The 20,131-nt window shown below is 41.7% G+C and overlaps 1 protein-coding gene across 17 annotated transcripts in view; it reads right to left on the bottom strand.

Annotated features, from left to right (window-relative positions):
* RBMS3 (RNA binding motif single stranded interacting protein 3) overlaps positions 1-20,131 on the bottom strand; it is a gene marked incomplete at its 3' end in the record, with an annotated part of 1,316,912 nt that overhangs the window by 49,748 nt on the left and 1,247,033 nt on the right. For 12 of the 17 annotated variants that reach the window (XM_084751857.1, XM_084751867.1, XM_084751869.1 and 9 more), the window contains 2 exons: positions 11,869-11,979; positions 3,402-3,449 (listed from right to left, as the gene is read on the bottom strand). In XM_084751857.1, coding sequence (XP_084607983.1) covers positions 3,402-3,449; positions 11,869-11,979 — 159 coding nt within the window. The remainder of the gene's footprint in view (positions 1-3,401; positions 3,450-11,868; positions 11,980-20,131) is intronic. The other 5 variants (XM_084751868.1, XM_084751872.1, XM_084751873.1 and 2 more) reach the window with 1 other exon arrangement.

Below are 20,131 nucleotides of genomic sequence, written 5' to 3'. Positions count from 1 at the left end.
GGTTCTAAGCAGAGTGTATGGCTTAGCTTAATCAATGCTAACAACCACCTTGTGTGGTTAGTATTCCCCCAGATAAGTAATGAACTAGAGAAAGGTCGGTAATTTCTCAAGTGTCCACAACTTACAAAACAAAACAAAACAAAACAAAACAAAACACCAGATATGGGTCACTTCTGAACTTGGAGACTTTATTTATGAATTGAAAAACGAATAGTAAACATTTGCATTATTGTAGCAAGACACTCATAAGTAAAAAAAAAACAAAAAACAAAACAAAAAACCAGATGACACATTACTGAAAAACAAAAAAACAAAAAACAAAAAACAAGAATCCTGACTCCAAATGAGAATCACACAGACCTCACTCTGATATATGTCAAAGTTGTATTTTGCCCCTAAGTTTCAAATGACTTGCTGCCATTCCATACCCTCACACGGGTTCCCAGTCTAAGAGCTGACATATCCTGTGCTCTATGCCCAATAGACCCCCTCACTCTAGTTCACCGGGTGAACCCCTGCTGAGCTTTACAGGTCCTTCTCCCAAATCTCGTTATTTCTCTGTGTCTCAAGTCTTCTTTCTATATTCTTGTTTCTCTATAACATTTACATCATCGCCAATAACATCGCAAGATACTGCAAATCAAATTAAACTATGTTGTTGATTTTTTTTTTTACTAAGGATGGTTTTCTATGCATACTCACATCATTAATACTTAGCATAGTACCTACCACTGAGAAATACTTTGATAATGTTTGAAATACCGATTGAATGAGAGCAGGTGAAATTATATCTCTGGAGATAATTAAGTTAATATCTTGAACTCCTATATATTAGAGCAATTTGGTTGGTGCATATATTGGCAAGAGCTAATTAACTGAATCACTTGGTGCTGGCACATTGGGATATTTGGGGAAGAGTTATTTTGCTTTCCTAATATGGTTAACAATTGGACAAAAGAAACGTAATTGTACAAAAGCCAATCAAATTGTCTACAAGATATTTAGTGGCCATTTGTGAAAGCATATCTACTGCTATTTAGGCATAAGCCTAAGGAGAGGACAACTGTGCAATATAGCCAACCACTGTCCAGCTCTTGTATGGATGAACTGAGTATAAAATGGCCCAAAATGTGGTCCCTTCCTTTGTACTCCACTACCGGCAACTGAATATATCTTTTATTAGCCACATATTCTACTGGTGTGTGTGTGTGTGTGTGTGTGTGTGTAATGCATGCTTGTATGTGTGCACATGTGCACAGGTGTGGATATGCATGTATGCACATGCATGTGGGGATAAAGGGAGGTCCACTCTGGATGCCGTTCCTTGGGAGATATCCACATTTGGTAGGAAGGATTTTTCATTTACCTGGGACTTATCTACAAGGCTCAACTGGCTGGCCTCTGCATCCTCAGCATGACGTGTATCTGTTTTTTTTTTTTTTCATGTGCATGCTGTGGGACTGAACTAAAGGCCTCCTGTAAGCATTCGGATCACCGATTCAACTCACAAGCTCCATATCTTGGATTTTAATTTTTCTCTGTGGTTTTATTTCTTATTCCACAAGCACACACTTACATGCTTAAGGGTTCTTTTTTAAGTATTATGTTTAACAAGCCATTTATCTGCTTGAGAGTTCCAGTGGAACCAGATGGGCACTCCTTGGGTAAAGCACTGTTTCTTGCCAAGATTTGTATAGAGGTGGACCCATGATCGTAAAGAAAACACTTCCCGCAATCAGCTTGCAATTTTCATTGTGATGTGTGTGTGTGTGAATGTCTTTCTATATCCAATGTCTAATACACACATACATGTGCACACACACACACACACACACACACACACATACACACACACACACATACACACAGGGTCTCACCATATAGCTGCCTCGAACTCACCATGAAGCTGAGGATGGCCTCAGATTCATTGATATATGTCTACCTCTGCCTCTTGAATTCCTGGATTAAGGGTGTGCACCACTGTCTCCAGCATTCACCGTATTCTTAAAGATGGAAGAATGCTTGGTTGAGGGATTATTTGTTAATATTAATTTTGGTTAATTATGGGGAGTATAACCTTTTGCCAAAGAGGCCAAGGGCTAGAGGAAGTAAAAGCTATACATAATAAACCAAGTGTCCTCTACGATGTCACATGTTTGAAATGCAAGACACATTAAGATATGACAGGCACATGATATTTTAATGAATGGCAATTCCTGGAGACCATGAGTACCAAAGTGATGTCTAGTGGGAAGTCAACTCTTTGCTATTCAGTGAGGACATCCATACAGCTCTGAGATGAGTACAGCCATGAGGATAACTAAAGAAATGCACAGGGCAGGAAGAAGTGGTACCCTTAAGTTGCCACATCAGGAATGTACAGCGACCGTAGAGGGATGCTCTTCACTGAGAGCCATTTCTGGCTGTCAGACTCAACAGCCTCCTGCATCCTTTTGGGAATTTCCTAAACCATGGTTCATCTACTCTTTCCAGTGACCTTGGTTCTGTGTGAATATTTTCAGCCACCTAATATGCCAAAGACTCAAAGAGTTCCAAGTCCCCCATGCCTCCTACCACTCTTCAATTAATTACAATAAATTAACATTTTTTTTTTACAATTTTTCGATTTTCCTCTTTGCAACAAAGCAAAAATAAAAATTAAGACAAAAGCACAATACCTATGCAGTTCACAAATTTTTTAAAACCTCCAATTTCTTTACATGTATACACCCAGCTCCAAATTGCATCATTAATTTCACAGAACAAATTAAACATTGCTAATTGAATGCTGAAGACCCTCATGTGTCCTCAAGGCCACTTCTGCTACCTTATTGTGACAATGGATTATCAGAAGTGTTACTTTTGATATCCCAAATATAACATCTTAGAAAAAATTTGAAGTTTTGATTTTTGATTCATTCAACAAATTATTTGAGTACACAATCAGACGCTGTCCTGGGAGCCAAGCAAGCACATGGGATAACTCTGACTTCTGGGGAATTCTGGTCTCTAAAGCAGCGCTTCTCAATCTTTTTATTAATATATGCTCTTTTGTGATAAATGTTGAGTCTTTCTCCCACTCTGCAGACATTCTGGCAACCTTGTCAAACAGTGAGACCCACTGATACACAGAACATTGGTTAAACTTCTGCATATCTCTCACGAACTGAGTGTCCTTGAGATCTTACTTTTTATTTTAAAGACAGTGCATTTATTTTCTAGACATAAAGCCTAGTAAGCAGACTCATACTGCACACAGCCTTCCCCTTACCAAAATGAAATGCAAACTTCTTATCCCCACCCTTGTTGAGAACCACTGCTTTGGAGAGCATTGGAGAAAAACCAGGCGAGCTCCATCTCTCCCCTCCAATTAAGTCTGAAAGGAATTAGAATTTTCCTACCTGACACAACAGCTGGTGAAGTACCATAATTCTGTCTTGGGATTGAATCTTGGAATGAAAAGAGCATGAGAAAGAATGCAATGAAGTCCAAAGGAAAATAAAAACAGAATCTTAGCTTTAATAGTTGGAAGGGCCCAATGTGTGCCACATAGTCACCTGCCCCCCACCCCTGTCTTCAGGCGCTCAAGGCATTGTTACTCTAGCGGACAGCTGATTCTTAGTCTCCATCATCACCAGGCTGTGCACGCTACCAGGACCAGCTGGTCTCAGAACATCACTGTCTTCCTCTTGGTTTGTTTGCTCCCTTTGGGAATCAATGAGGGGTTCTTGCCCTCCCCACTCCGGATGTTTGAAGAGTTTTATAAGACAGCTCATCTGGAGGGTACCCAGAGCGTGGTAGGAATGGAGAACAAAAGAAATAATTTTAAAGGAGATTAATGAAAAAAATCCTCATGTTCTTACACCATGTGGATTAAATATGTTATGAAGCTCAAGTTGTTGCTGTTGTTGTTGTTTTATCATCCTGACCATGGAGCAGAGCCCAGAACACTCTCTGCCCCAAGCCCAGGCACTTTGTGTGCAGCCACCAAGGCTAGATCCAATGAAACAGGAGATAGATGGCTCTTTTCAATGTGCCATGGCATTGGAGAGAAGCTAAGCTACAAGCAGTCTCACAAACCTGGGGGCATAAATATATCAGCTGTTTAAAAACGACAGAAAGGCTTTAACCCCTGCAACTCCTTCATGACCTTTTCTGTAATGTTTTTATTAGTATGTAGTAACTAAACACAATTATGGGTTTATTACATTCTCATACATGCACATAGAATTTTTGACACATTCACCCCCACACTATGACCTTCTTTTGCCCTCTTTCTTATACCCTTTCACTTCCCTTCCCATTTCTAACCAGCCCTTAGCCAGGAAAGTGGTACAAAGCCTGCGGTTGCACTAGCCTTCTAAGAACTGAAAGCAGTAAGCCCACTCCCAACTCTCACAAAAGATTAAGGCATAGATGATCTTATGTGAACTCTTGAGCCAACCTTCTCTTAAGGAAATGGCACATCTAAGAGGGCTGTGAACAAGGTAAACCACCTAGGGTGGTGAGAACAAGCAAGTATTGCTTAGAATTCAAGTGCAAATAAGCCATAGTTATGAGTGGTCTGGTTTCTTGAAATCCTTAAGCAGCCTACTTACTGATTTCCTTGACTAACAGCCCCACTCTGAAGTAGAATCAATTTGAAAACAATTCCAAAGATTTTGATAACAGTGATCTTAATTCCTAGGTACCTTTTCGTAAAATGTGAAATTTCAAGTTATTATCCAAATTTTAGGGAAATCATGACTTAATTTTTGTACCATGTTGTAATATATGCACATCTGTAATTATAATACAAATAGAAACATAGATATCAATATAGCAAAACTAGGTACTCTTTAGTAGTTGAAGAATACAAACAAATAAAACTATAAAAATAGAAACTATTTCAATCTCATTTCCAAAATTAAACACCTGTTTTGCAATTTTATTAAGACTGATTTTTTTCTTTTAATCTATGTATATGTGTCTATGTGCATGTGTATACAGTGCCAATGGACGTCAGAAGAGGGTGCCAGAGTAGCTAGAGTTGTAGTTACAGGCAGCTGTAAGCTACCTGATGTAGGTACTTGGAACTGAACTCAGGCCCTCTGAAGAGCAGCAAGTTTCCTTAACTACTGAGCCACCTCTCCAGCCTCCCCCCAGCTGTATTTCTCTACAGAACTACTTTGTAAAGAATCCCTTACAGTTACACTGTGTACCACATAAACAAATTTATAGCCTTCTCTTTTGACTTAACATCAACAATGCTTTCCCTACTTGTATGAAACTCTTGTGATCTTCCGCTATGCTACTCTTGGGTCTCTGGATGAATCATGGTTTATTTAATTATTCCCCACTACTAAATACTGTCTAAGATACTGCATAAAAACATTTTTGAGGCATACAACCAGGGGACATGTTCGGGAGTGCTTGGATAAGGCACTTTGCTCTTCTTATTGATGCTAAAATACTCGAGGGCATCAAAGCAATTTCCCTCCATGTTTATAAATAATGTATGTTATTTATCTTATCTGGTGTGTGTGTGTGTGTGTGTGTGAGAGAGAGCGGCATCCATGTGTTTTTGTGTATATTTGTTAAATAACAGCAATGACAGCTTTAAATTATACCATTCAGCTTTCTGTGCCCTATTTTATTCCCAACTCACTCATGTTCCTTGACATTGTTTCTATTAGGATCTCTCAGTAATGATACTAATTTACTTGAACTCAAGATCCATATTCTTAGAGGTAAAGGCTTAATATTTGTAACTCCCCACTCCCAACAGACTTGACCCTAATTCTTCATTTATTATTTACATGGGAAAATTTCCCTGTAAAGAACTGTTATGTTACAATAAGATTAAAGAACTATTTAAATACCATAACCTTTACATTTACATTTTCTGCTTTGTATTAGTTTTGAATTGGAGCGTTCACTCAAGGAATTGTAGTCATTAGGATTTATGAAGCTATTTAATGATCAGGATACTATTTACTGAGTCATAATTCCCCTTAAGATCTTCTGTTCGGTTTTATAATTTTCCATCTTGATATCAATATTTATGCCTAATGTTGGAAAAATGAATAATCCATAATTTCCTCTGGTTATTTTCAGATTTTTTTTAGGGTAGTGGAGAAGTGGGGTGCCTGAAGAATGGCAGGGAACTCTGGCTAATAGGGCTACAATTCCAGGATTGTTTTTTGTGAGTGGCAATAATTGCACTATGGAAATCCAATGATGTCACAATTCAGCAATGGCTCGGGGAAGGCAAACTGGATGGGAGATAAGGAGCCGTAGAACAACATATTCTCATTTCTTTCAGCAGAGTCTGGTGACATTGTAAGCCACTGGTGACCAGCGGCTGAACAAATGAGAGGGAGATAAGAGAGTTGTAAAACAAGATTGTCATGCAATGTGGACATTCTTAAAACACACACACACAAGTCCCGGGTGGCTTCTGCTAAAGCTCCCAGTAACTCGATAAGAAATTATGGATAACGGGGCTTTGATTTCACCAGAGGAATTCTGTGAGAAAAGATAAACAAAAGCAGGAGAAGCTATAAGAATTCTTCAGGGTTAGAGACACAAAATAAAATAGGTGCCTTGTCTGCATCAAATTTGTCTAGCATAAAGCCTATAGATTCATCCCAATTTAGAAACGGGTAGAGAATTGACAGAGACACTTTGAAGAGGAAAATTCCAGGTGGAAATGCTTTAAACTACGTGATTTTAAAATCTGAGATGACAAGAGATGAAATATGCTTGCCCTTTTGAAGATTAAAAAGTATGCTTTTGTTCAATATAATTCCTTTTGTCACGTCTCTTAAAAAGGAAAGTAGGGCACTTAGTGGCCTTAGCTCCTTCTAAAACAGGAAACATCTACTCTGTCTCCACTCTCTTCAGCCTGACCATGACCCACCCTGGGCTATTCCCTAAATCCCCAGAAGGGCTTCTGTTCCGGGAGTATTTTTGCTGCTGTCCACACTTCATTTTGCACAATATCCAAGAGCTCCCATCTCTGAAAGTCTCTGAGACCCTGCCACTGGGGAGAAACACTGGTGACCAAGGACGGAGGCTTGAATGAAAATGTCCCCCACAGGCTTGTGTGTTTGGACATTTATTCCCCCATGGTGGTGTTGTTTGAGGATACTATGGAACTTTCAGGACACAGAAGCTTGCTGGAAGAAGTGAGCTTCTGGGGGTAGGCATTGAGCATTCATAGTGTCAACACATTTCTTGTGTGACAAAATGTGAGCAGACTGATCCCTGCTCCTGCCACCTGCTGCTGCACTTTTCTTGGTATTATGGATGCCATCTTTGTAACTCTAAGGCAAACAAACTCCTACTTGTGTGAGCTGCTTTTGGTAACGAGGTTCTATCATGCCAACATAAAGTGACTGACGCTGAGCTTCGATGGCAGGGTGGAGAATGAATGGTAGAACAGTGACACTGAGAGCAGGAAGTACAGGTAGCAGACTGTTACAATGAGTCAAATGAAACCAAGGAATGGGGAAGAAAGGATAGCTCTGACAAATGTCTATGATTTCATTGGCAGGACCTCAAAACTAACGGTGTATGGGGAAGAGGAAGAAAGACAGTGTGTGTATTGAGTCCTAAGTGAAGAGTTTGGGTACTGGGTGATCATGACAGTAGTGACATGAAATAAAATAGGACAGGGATGTGGAAGGGTGCTGCTAGAAGGAAGCTCAAGGAAGTTCATGGCATGAATTTGAGTTGTACTGACTTTGAGATGTTGGAGAGGGATCTCCATGGAGACAGATGAGTTTGGATGTTCTGAGAGTAGCATTGAAGACTCGGGTTGAAGTCTTCAATGTAGGAGATGGGGTTGGAAACCATGAGTGTGGACAGCGTTGCTGAAGGAAAGCATATACAGATTGAGCCATAAGGTGCTATCTGAGCTTGCAAAGGGAAGCATGGAGGAACAGCCAGAGAGAAATTGTAGAGAGCCAGGCACAACCTGGGAGTTTATTGGACAAACAGGGCCAGATATCTAAACACATGGAATCTTCACATTGAAATACAGTTTATATTAAAAAGAAATTGGACAGTGAGGCCACCGTGGGTCTGTGTGCCCATGCGGCAATGGCTGATGGCAAATGGGTCATAGTTCTGTTCTCTAGACAAGGGTTACATATTCCTTGCTGCTGAAGGTACTGCCTCTGCCCATTATGTGTCCAACCCTCAGGCAAAGGTATTACATTGAAGTGGAAATCCTTTTAAATTATAATTTCAATGTCATGTATATTTGTATGGTGTGACTTTGCTTCTAATGTGGGCAATCCAGAGAATACTTGATTCTGTGTGTCTGAAATATTTGCTTGGACTTCAGCAAGCTTATTCATCATGACTAGAAGCTTAGCTGTAGACCTCTGGAATATTATGTTAGCAGTTAGCACAGTGGGCATGCTAAAGAATTAAGTGATAACCCCTGAAGTAGAGCAAACAAAGGAGTTAGATTGTGGGTCTAATAGAGTGGTACTCCCGTTATGGTGGCCAGAACTTGCACCAGATAGACCACATCAGAGGTCCAGAATAGCTCACTTGATAAGTTCCTTCCTTGCACATAGTACATTTGTCCACTGTGTTTTGTGCCATTCAATGCTCAGAGCAAGGATGTGCATGTTATTATTGTTCGCAGTTTGTAAGTAAAATAAAGTGGAATCCCTAGGAAGCCAAGGAACTGGGCCTAAACATACACAGCTAACACAAAGCCAAGGCCAGGCTCTGGACTCTGATATCATTCCTATGTCCACTGGAATTTTCCAAATGCCAGTGAGGAAGGTGGGAGATGGATCCACTTAGGCGGGAAGAGTTAATTAAATAAGTCAATTTCAACTTGATAAACCACAGCAAATGCCAATTAGAAGAAGTCACACAAAAGCAAATATACGATGGCATGCCAAAGGGTGAGAGTGGTAGTTTAACAAGAGAAATGACTCCATTCGAGACACTAAGAGCACTCAATTATATTTTTGAATGAATCAACACAATAATGTATTGTCTCTCTCCCTCTCAAAAACCTTATTGAACCAACCTTATTGAACCATCAACTTTTAATGTTAGTGTTATGTTGCTGACAATTAGTGTTATATGATGCTTATGTTGTAACTAAACACCATTTGCTTGCAATAGTGAAAGCACACAATGAAAAGAAGAAGAAAGCAAGAGGGGACTTGGCACTAAAAATAAGGTCCATGTGATAAAATCTTTGACTTGCTAAGAAAAACCGTGGCCCACATTATCATTAAATGATCATTTCTGGCCGTTGCCAGCTGGGTAAAAGTAGTGGTCTGTTCCTGTTGAAAATTCTTAGATATACAATTTTATATTGTTTATTTAATTAGGAACTAAAATAAATTGAAGCCTATTCTATTATTTATTTATTTTTGTTTCTTTTCAATTATTTTATGTGTATCAGTGCTCTGTTTTCATGCATACCAGAAGAGGGGATCAGATTTCATTAGAGATGGTCGTGAGCCATGATGTGGTTGCTGGGAATTCAACTCAGGACCTCTGGAAGAACAGCCAGTGCTCTTAACTGCTGAGCCATCTCTCCAGCCCCCTTTTTTCTGTTTCTTTAAAGATTCAGTCACATTGTGTGTCTTTCCTAGTTGGCAAGTTGAAAGCTCAGCAATGAAGCCAGCTTTACTTTTCACTCAAACGAGTAAATATATAAAGGGTTTCTTCCTATGTTTTCCATTATAATTCATATTTTTAACAAGAAAAAAATCACACAGTTGGGTGTGGTAGCGCACACCTGTAACCCCAGCACTCTGGGAAGAGAGGCAGGTGGATCTCTGAGTTGGAGGCCAGCCTGGTCTACAAAGCAAGTCCAGGACAGCCAAGGCTACACAGAAAAACCCTGTCTTGGAAAAAAAATCGCCCTTGAGATTGTCATTTAACACAAGTAAAGTGGCCTTTATTCTTACTCATTCTCAGCAGATGGCCTTTGGTGCCTAAGAAACCTATAGGAACTGAAATAAACAGCAGAGATACCATAAGCACAGGGGCTTCTAATTCTGTATCTGGAATCTGCCACACAAAGAGACTGCAAGCCATCCTTATGCTTGGCTAAAAGCTGAAAGAGTATTTATTGCTCTGAATCGCTGTCTCCCCAATAATGAAAATGATCTGAACCTGGGTGTCAAATTAAATGTGATCTCAGGCCTGACTTCTAATGTCCATCTGAGACTCTCACACAGTCTCGTGACCCAGCTCAGACTTTCAGCAGGTAAGTTATCGCAATGGCATACTACAGTGGAGCGGGTGTGCTGCTTACGATAAACTCAGGTTCTTTCTTGGAAGCCTGCAGTTTTTCTCCATATGTAGGTAAGATCACAGAACGCTCTGTGGGGTTCAAACTTCTTTCCTTTTCATCTCCTTTGATTAAAGGGAGTTGTTTTTCTAGGGCCCCTGTCCACAGCTAGTGTCCAGTAGTACATAGTGCCTCTGCATCTGTGAGAGCCATAGAGGCAGGATCAAAGAGACCCACAGGCTTAAAGACACAAAGTCAGCAGCTTCGCGTGTCAGAAGGAATGATCTTGCTCTAGAGAGAGGGAGGTTGAGATCCTTAGATGCCATCTCCTCTATGGTACAATTTAGACTCAGATCAAGGTCCCTGACTCCTACTCCTGGGTTCTTTCTACACTGTTGAAGCTGCCTGTGTTAAAAGAAGCTGTGCCTTTCTTTTCCATGGCTTTACAAAAGACAAGATCCCCTGCACTGATGTGTGTGCGGGACACTCAAGTGTGACTGCTGGTAGTCCACGGGGCTTGTATTCTCTAAGAGTGCCCATCATAGGCTTAGTGTTCTAGGTTGTGTCTGACATAAATATTGGAGGGACTTCTCTTTTTAAAAACAAAATAGAAATCTCTGCCAGTGAGTTCAAGCATGTCACTGATAACGATCAAGTGTGTTACTGTCAGGGTTTCAGTCCACGTGATGGCTGCTGATCTTGATTGTCAACACGACACCAATGGGAGGTGGGAAAAAGACACCTCACCTGAGGGATTACCTCCATCCCACAGATCTGCAAGTGAGTCTTAGGGCATTTTCTTAATTGCTAATCAGTGTAAAAGGACCCAGCCCATTGAGGGCAGTGCTAGTTCCTAGGCACACGGGCCTGGGCTCTATAAGGAAGTTATCTGAGCAAGTCAGCAAGCATCATGCTCCAGTCCCGCTTCCAGGTTCCTTCCCTGGCTTCCCTCAGTGATGCACCATAACCAAATGGACCCTTTCCTCTCCGGGACAGAAACAGAGAAGCAAATACAAGCAACACAAAGGCGTCATAACTGTAAGAAAGTATTCAACACAGCAGATTTCTTTCCCTTTCTTCTATAGTAACTATGCCAGTGCAGCCATAGAAAAAAAATTAAAAAGCACTCAATTGGGCCAGCTTCTCAGTGCCTTCCTATTGCCCCAGACATCAACAGTGAATGAAAAAAAGAAAAACCTTCACAGTAATCTCAGTTAGGTCTGGGGTCTTACATGTGAAAAGCCTGGGATGGATAGTGGATCAGCTGGTAAGCGTCTGGGGAAAGGAAAATGGCCCCATGTGTATGGTCATGAGGTGTAGCTCCACACATGTAGGTGGAAGGGCCCCTTCTAGAAAGAGCTACTTAGCACTAGAGGCACCTGATACTGTACCCCTTAACGAGAGGGACCTGGAGTCTCAAGGCAATGCCACGGGGGACATCATCTTTGCCCACGTGAAGGCCCATTCCCTGGGATTGAACTTGCATGCAAGCCTGTTCATGCTGGACCCTGAAAGGCATGTAAGACCAGCAGCTTCCTAGCAGTGCGAGTGAAAACAGCACAGGACATCTTCTCAAGTCCCAGGAAACACAACCAAATGCTTCCACTCACCGTTCCTGCTGTCCCCAAGGAAAGGTGGTTCATCTGCTGCGTCAAGGGGCCCACGATGTTCGTTGGCTGCATTGACATGGGGTGGTCCATGGTGGGTGTGATCACAGCACCCTAAAAAACACATACAATGTCCGTCTGAAAACACGTTCCGAGAGGAAGAAAATGGTTTTGTTTTGTTTTCTCAAAAGGGAAGACAGTGCTAGCCTTCAGTGATCGTCCTTTTCGTGGAATACAATGATTGAATTTGTATTCAAAGGGGATTTGATGCCTTCTGTGTCATTCTCCTCATATGTGAATACTTGGCTCCAGCAATCCCCTTTCCTGTGATGTGACTAAAACACCTGCCCTTTACCTTTCCAATATCTGATGTAGGGTGTTTTCAAATAAATCATATGCACCCTTTCTCCCATTGCTCTGACACATTTCTTGGAAAACTGGGCACAGTAATAGAAATTCTGTAATTTTTCTTGATATTGAGTAAAACGTGCAGTTTGTTCTTTTTTTAACATTTAACTTTTTTGTGTGGTAAGTAGTGTGGGGGGTGCACGCATGTACATGCTATAGCATATGCATGGAGGTCGAGGGGTATCATGCAGGAATTGGGTCTCGCTGCTCCCATACGAGCCCCAGGGAATGGACTGTTGTCAGCTTGGCTTCAGCACGCTATCTGCTGAGCCATCCTCCAGGCCCACCACTGACCCCATTTCTTTGTGCTTTATACAGGCAATTCTTGCTCATCCCAATATAACCTATGACTGGGGAAACAGTGCTGTGAGCTTCTAGACGGCATAAGGATGCATCCAAACCTAACATGAGTTATCCATGAACCATGGCTACTATTTCAATATTTTTTCTTCCTGGTTGATCATTTAGTCATTTTTTTTCTTTATTTATCCTTTTGACACAAGAAAGTGTATTGAGCTTTGTGTGTGGGCCTTTTGTGTATGTGGGAGTGCTGGTAGTAGTCCTGATGGTGGTTGTGGTGTGTGTGAACACGCATGTGTACGTATATGTGTACTTATTAGTGTGGGTACGTGCGTGTATATTCACATGTGGAGGCCAGTGTTCAACATTCTGTGTCTTTCCTCAGTAGTTCTTCTCATTTATTATTTTTTTATACAAGATTCTTATAAAAATGAAATAAACTTCCATTCATAATTATAAACAGGTATACAGATTAGAATTTAGGCACTCTATTTTTTTTTCTTCCTGCTGCTTGAGTTTCCTTACTGAAAGCAACTTATTTTTTTCCAAAAAAGAAGAAAAGAATAAGAATAAGAATAAGAAGAAGAAGAAGAAGAAGAAGAAGAAGAAGAAAGAAAGAAAGAAAAATAAATAAATAAGAAAGAAAGAAAGACTCAAAAGAGAAAGACCCCTTTAGGTCCCCTGGGGATAAAAGCCAGCTGACTCTCAGAAGTCAAAGTGCATCTCTCTGACTCTAACCCCAGCATTTTAACCCTGCGTGGGCACAAGGAGTTCCTTCTCTTCCTAAGTTTAAAACAAACACAAGTGGCGTCCTCAGCATATCTGTCATTAGACCTTCCAGCCCAGGGCTCACCTGCCACAGTTCCAGATGTCTCAACCTAATCAGACTTCCGAGTCACATAAAGGAACAGATATGAAAATCCAAAATCAAGACCACAGTGGCGGGGTGGGGGAGGGGGAGGGGATTCCATCTCCTCCATGCCCAGGAGCTGCCCTCTCCCTGGGGTGTTACATGAGAAGCCGACTTAGGGTTTTGTTTGGGAAGCAGTCGCGAAGGAGGTGGGCAAGCCCGTGACAGATCCATCAAAATTCTCAGAGGATAAGAACAGAGGGACGACAGGATGCCTGCACTTGGAATTAATTTAGAGAAGATTGTCTGATCTCTCGGAGACTTTCTTCACAGAAAGCTGCGTATGGGGAGCCATTTGACGGCAGCTGCTGGCGTGCTGCGTCTGCCTATAAACCAGAGATCCTGCCAATCACGCAGAAGAGCGGGAAGGGACTTGTCATGATTTGGAATTGTAAATAGCAAGACCAAGCACAGAGTGGAAAATCATGGAAGGGAAATGTTCCTTAAGCAGATGAGATATTGTAGATAAACGAATGACGCTACAAGAATTCTTGGGAGGAGATATATCAGACGGTCTTTGCTTATAGTCAGTAAAAATGCCCAGTGAACAGAGAACCCCCACAGGTTTTCAACAACATAAGTTGTTTAATCTCAGGGGAGTGGAAGACACTCACAATTAGTGAGCTAACCGCAAGTGATTGACAGGAGCCCACTGGAGAAATGAAGTTTTGACAGGGTTTATCAAGGACCTTGGAGGCTCTGAAGTATTGGTTATCACAAGAAAGAATGGTGTTTGTCAGCCACATTGCTTATCAATGTCAACAGAATCTCTTTTGTGTTGTGCAGTACAGAGGGGAAATGAGAAAGAGGAAGAAAAGTAGAAAAACTTTACAATTGTTAAGGCAAACCAGCATCCTCAGAGTATCCTGTCAAACCTGTTCCACCAATGCACTTAAGCCCTGGGCTTTGGAGTGCTCTGTGACAGCCTTTGCCAACACATTAGGGGTGACACTGTCTCCTTGAGATACATAGAATGTGCTGCCTGACAACCATTCACCAAGCAAACGGCAGCTCAAGAGGAGACAGATCTTTTCATTTCAGCACCTCTGGATGTCTGGATTTGCTCAGTTGCAAAGAAAAATCCTGTAACCTGCCTTACTACCCCTGAAAAAAGCATATCACGGTCCCGCAGCTGATGGGGCACCTGAGCCACCGCTGTGAGACCAAGGCCTTCTTCTTCCTGTCCTCAGAGGGCAGGAGATGGTCACCCCAGCCCTGAAGTAAGGGTGACAGCAAAAGTGTGCAAAAGTCACCCGAATGAGGCAGGATAGGAAGACAGAGAAAACCTAAGGGGACATGGGACGTAGGCTCAGGCTGGAAGCTGGCAGGGACTCAGAAACGTCAACACGGCTGGCAAAGATTGCATGAAGAGAAAGCTCTTGTTTTCTCAAGGACACTGCAAACACACAAGGGCTTACCTAGGGCCTTGGGTTTAACCATGCCAGCTCAGCACTCTCTTCTCTAATCACAGACCACAAACAGTACACTTCATAAAACTACCTTATACGCTCATCTATAAAAGGAAGCTCCTCTAAGGATTTTTAAAAAGCCAGGAAATCAGCTTGTAAGTTTTTGTTCTTTTTTTTTTAAGTTGTTGTTACTCTTTAAAGATCATCTTATCAGGCCTGCTAATTTACTGAACTCTGGCTCCTTCTAGGATTCTGGTCAGTAGTGGAGTCAAGTATTTGGCTTTGTCTGAGTGGATGTCCCTAGAGAGGCAGGGAGCTCCTCAGGGTGCTGTGACTGTCCTGAGCTCAGTCTCCATTGCTGCTGCTAGGACCAGCTTTGGTGTCTAAAACTGAAAGGCAGAAAAGAATCTCTGCTGTTGAACTTCTGCTAGTATTGGAAATACATTTGAAATCTTTGAAAGTCCATTCATTTCCCAATGAAATCATAAGGATTTTTCACACTCAACAGGACATGGGCAATCTCTCTTGCACTGAAAGCACACAGCAAACATGGATGCTGGGACCCAAACTTGGGTCTCCTAGAAGAGAAGCAAATGCTCTTAACTCCTGAGCCATCTCTCCAGCAATAGTAAGAGATTAAACACTACCCCTGGTAGATGCTGGTGTCCCATTGTGACAGGGCATGGGCCTTTAACTATGAATCATCGCATGCTATTACAAGAAATTCAAACAGGCCAAATCCTGTATCTTGCAGAGGTGAGGCAGGACAATTTCTCAAGGAACTAAAACCCTGCTTGACCTGGGAGCTTCCATGTGACCAGCTTACATGCCATCTATCTAAGCCTCACATGTAAAATCACAGAAATGCTAAAGCCAAGGATAAGAAGGTCATTTGGAAAAGGAAGTAAGAAAATTACTTGGCTGAAGAAAAGGAAGGGAGGAGAATGGTAACCCTTTCCCCCTTGCATCCCCCAAGTGTTTCATGGTCAGACCCTCTTGGTTTGTGCTAATTATTCTATTTCATATAGTGACTTATGCAGCCAGGTTTAAAAATAGGAACCAGTTAATGTAATTTTTAAAAATATAGCTGAAGGTCAACTTTTATTTTGTCCTAATTCTGATTTTGTCTCTCTGTCACTATAATATTTTTAGAACAAATATATATAACTATTTTTAGCATCCATAAAATGAGGCATGAAGAACATGAGCAGCTTAAAAGTCAAGCAATTCATGTCAACGACTGACAGCAATAGTGAAAGGGTGACAGCGATAGTGAATGGGTGACAGCGATAGTGAATGGGTGACAGCGATAGTGAATGGGTGACAGCGATAGTGAATGGGTGACAGCGATAGTGAGTGGGTGACAGCGATAGTGAATGGGTGACAGCGATAGTGAATGGGTGACAGCGATAGTGAATGGGTGACAGCGATAGTGAGTGGGTGACAGCGATAGTGAATGGGTGACAGCAATAATGAATGGGTGACAGCAATGATAGTGAATGGGTGACAGTGATAGTGAATGGGTGACAGTGATAGTGAATGGGTGACAGCGATAGTGAATGGGTGACAGCGATAGTGAGTGGGTGACAGCGATAGTGAATGGGTGACAGCGATAGTGAGTGGGTGACAGTGATAGTGAATGGGTGACAGCAATAATGAATGGGTGACAGCAATGATAGTGAATGGGTGACAGTGATAGTGAATGGGTGACAGCAATAATGAATGGGTGACAGCAATGATAGTGAGTGGGTGACAGCGATAGTGAATGGGTGACAGCGATAGTGAATGGGTGACAGCGATAGTGAATGGATGACAGCGATAGTGAATGGGTGACAGCGATAGTGAATGGGTGACAGCGATAGTGAATGGGTGACAGCGATAGTGGATGGGTGACAGCGATAGTGAATGGGTGACAGCGATGATAGTGAATGGGTGACAGCGATAGTGAATGGGTGACAGCGATAGTGAATGGGTGACAGCGATAGTGAATGGATGACAGCGATAGTGAATGGGTGACAGCGATAGTGAATGGGTGACAGCGATAGTGGATGGGTGACAGCGATAGTGAATGGATGACAGCGATAGTGAATGGGTGACAGCGATAGTGAATGGGTGACAGCGATAGTGAATGGATGACAGCGATAGTGAATGGGTGACAGCGATAGTGAATGGGTGACAGCGATAGTGAATGGGTGACAGCGATAGTGAATGGGTGACAGCGATAGTGAATGGGTGACAGTGATAGTGAATGGGTGACAGCGATAGTGAATGGGTGACAGCGATAGTGAGTGGGTGACAGCGATAGTGAGTGGATGAATGAATCAGCAGTGTGAGTGGCATGATAGACTCTCAGCTACCTCAGAAAAAAACATGTCCAAAGGCACTGATTGGTAATATCAACATGAACTCATGATGTTTTAACCTTTTCCATTTCTTGATGTTAGCCTGGGTATCCTGAGGGGGTTAAGCCTGGAGAGAGTAGAAGACGGAATTGGTCATGGTCTGAATAAGAATGTCCTCCCTTCCATAGGCTCAGATATTTGACCGCTTAGTCCCCAGTTGGTGGTTCTGTTTGGAAAAGCTCAGGAGGTATGGCATTGCCAGAAAAAATGCATCAGTGGCCAGGGGCGTTGGGAATGAAAAGCCCTGCCTACTTCCCCTTTGCTGTTTCCAGCTTGTGTTTAAAGACCTGTGATCTCCGCTTCCTGCAGTGCTGGCCGCTGGCTGCCATGGCACCTCCCCAGGATGGACTCTTATCCCCCTAGAATTGTACGTCCAAATAAACTTTCTCAAGCTGCGTTTGGCGATGACGATTTATCACAGCAACAGAAAATAAATACAGGGTTTTAAAGTACTGTTGTTGGGGGAAAAATGAAAACACCAAGAACCATTTCCTATCTTTAGAGACATCATGAAGATTTAGCTGCTTGGATAAATTTACAACCAACTTGGGGGGACAGCATGACTTCCCAAAGTCTGGTTTGAAATCTGAAAGGCTATGACAGGGATGGTACCCCTTTTATGTACAAACACTTTATAGTAATTTCTGAAAAACAAACACACACACACCCCAAAAAAAAAAAAAACCAACAACAACAACAACAACAACAACAAAACCCGCCAATTGGATGTGGGAGTGGTAAACCACCATGGTAATCTGTAAGCTGCACAGCCCCAGGGACTCCCTCACATGGATTCCTTCCCCCCTATTTATTGCTCTTGAATCCTTTCTTTAAATGTTCACCTTAAAATAGAGCCCCATCATAGCACACGCCCTCTGCAATCTGTACAGATAGGAACTGCACGCAGCCAGTCTTTGCATGTTCATTTCCTTGCGTCTAGGACTAGTTTTCATTTAAACTAAAGATTGGTTAACACTGACTGGAGTTCCTGGCTTAGATGGCTCCTTTTAAAAGAGTGGATACTGGCTTTTCTCTACATAGGTTCTGGGCATCCAAACTTGGGTCTTCATACTTGCACAGAAAACATGCTACCCACTGGGCCACATATCCAGTCCCACATGATCTTTACCCTTCATGTGGTTCTATTCTGTATCTATACTGTGTTCCAAAGCCTAGGGTATATCATTCACACATTATAATAAATTACTGAAAGAATCATGAGTGAACAAAACTCCAAATAAAAAAGTACTTTGAGAGCTGAGAGAAGAGTCTGCATTTAGGAGTCCTTGATGCTCTTGTGGAGGACCTGAGACTGGCACCAATGTCAGGCAGCTCACAGCCATGTGTCACTGTGGCTCCAGAGGACCTGATGCCCTCTTTGCTACCACAGGTACCTGCAAACACATGTCATACACAGCACAGACAATCAAATATACACCTAAGTTTTAAAAATACTTTGGTGTGTATGTGTATGCATGAGTGAGTATGAGTGTGCATGATGTGTGTATGTGTCAAGGTCAAAGGACAACCTACAGTGTCAGTCCTTGGGTGTCTTTGGTCTTTTAAAATGGGATATCTTATTTGCTTGGAGCTTTACCAAGTATGTCCAGCTAGCTGGAACTGCCTGCCGCAGCTTCCCATCTTCCTGTCACTGGTACAGTCAATGACAAACAATTTTCCCCACAACAATTAATTATTAACCCCCAAACATCATTTATTCTAAGGTCTAGAACCCCTTGCTTACATATGTATGTATGTATGTATGTATGTGTGTGTGTGTGTGTGTGTATTGTGAACATATATTAAATCCATATATATAAAAGCTCCAATTATATAATATAAAAATGATTTCAAGACACAGTAATTAGAAAAGAGCACATCCACTGCCTAATTCCTACAACTAATAGCTAACATCATTATTTTATTATAATGCAACTTCTAATTCACTTGCCAAATTCTATACTTAATTAAGAAAAATAGCCAAGGCCATTTGTAACTTGTAATTTGTAATGGTTGCATGTTCACTCTTGAGGTCAAATGTATTTGTACATTATTTTGAATTGTGGTAGACTAGGGTTCAACCTCTCTTTCATGATCTTGGACAAAATTAGACTTAATCAGTATGTCAAATGCAATCCCAATCAAAATCCTTAAGACATTCTTCACAGAAATAGGGAAAACATCCTAAAATTCATACGGAAGCCCAAAAGATCCCTGATAGCTAAAGCACTCCTAAGTGACAGGAGCAATACTGAAGGGATTACCTCCAAGATTAGGCTGTATTGCAGAGCTACAGTGAGAAGAACAGCATGGTACTAGCACAAAAACAAACATGTAGATCAATAAAGCAAAATAGAAGACCCAAACCTGAGAGCAGGCAATAACATCCATTAAAAAAAAATTAAGATGTCAAACATATACCCTAGGAAAAAAGAGCAAATGGTACTGGGAAAACTGCATGTCGGTATGCAGAAGAATGAAATTAGAATTGTGCTTATCACTCTACACACACACAAAAAAACTCATTCGAAATGGATCAATGTCCCAGTGTGAAATTTGAAATGCTGATGATTCACTCAGGAATTAAGGTCAACAATATTTAGACAACTAACCAGACCAGTGGTCCTCAACCTTCCTAATGTTGTGACTCTTTAATACAGTTCCTCGTGGTGTGGTGAACTCCCACCATGAAATTATTTCCATTGCTACTTCCTACCTGTACTTTGCTACTATCATGAATTGCACTGTAAACATCTGTGTTTTCTGATGCTCTTAGGTGCCCCCTGTGAAACAGTTGATCTACCCTCAAAGGTGTTGCAATCCAGAGGTTGAAAACC

This window comes from Acomys minous (assembly GCF_964271855.1).
Source record: "Acomys minous genome assembly, chromosome: 13".
NCBI classification, from domain to species: Eukaryota; Metazoa; Chordata; class Mammalia; order Rodentia; family Muridae; genus Acomys; species Acomys minous.
The sequence above is the reverse complement of the archived record's forward strand: the minus strand, read 5'-3'. Positions and strand labels throughout refer to the sequence as shown.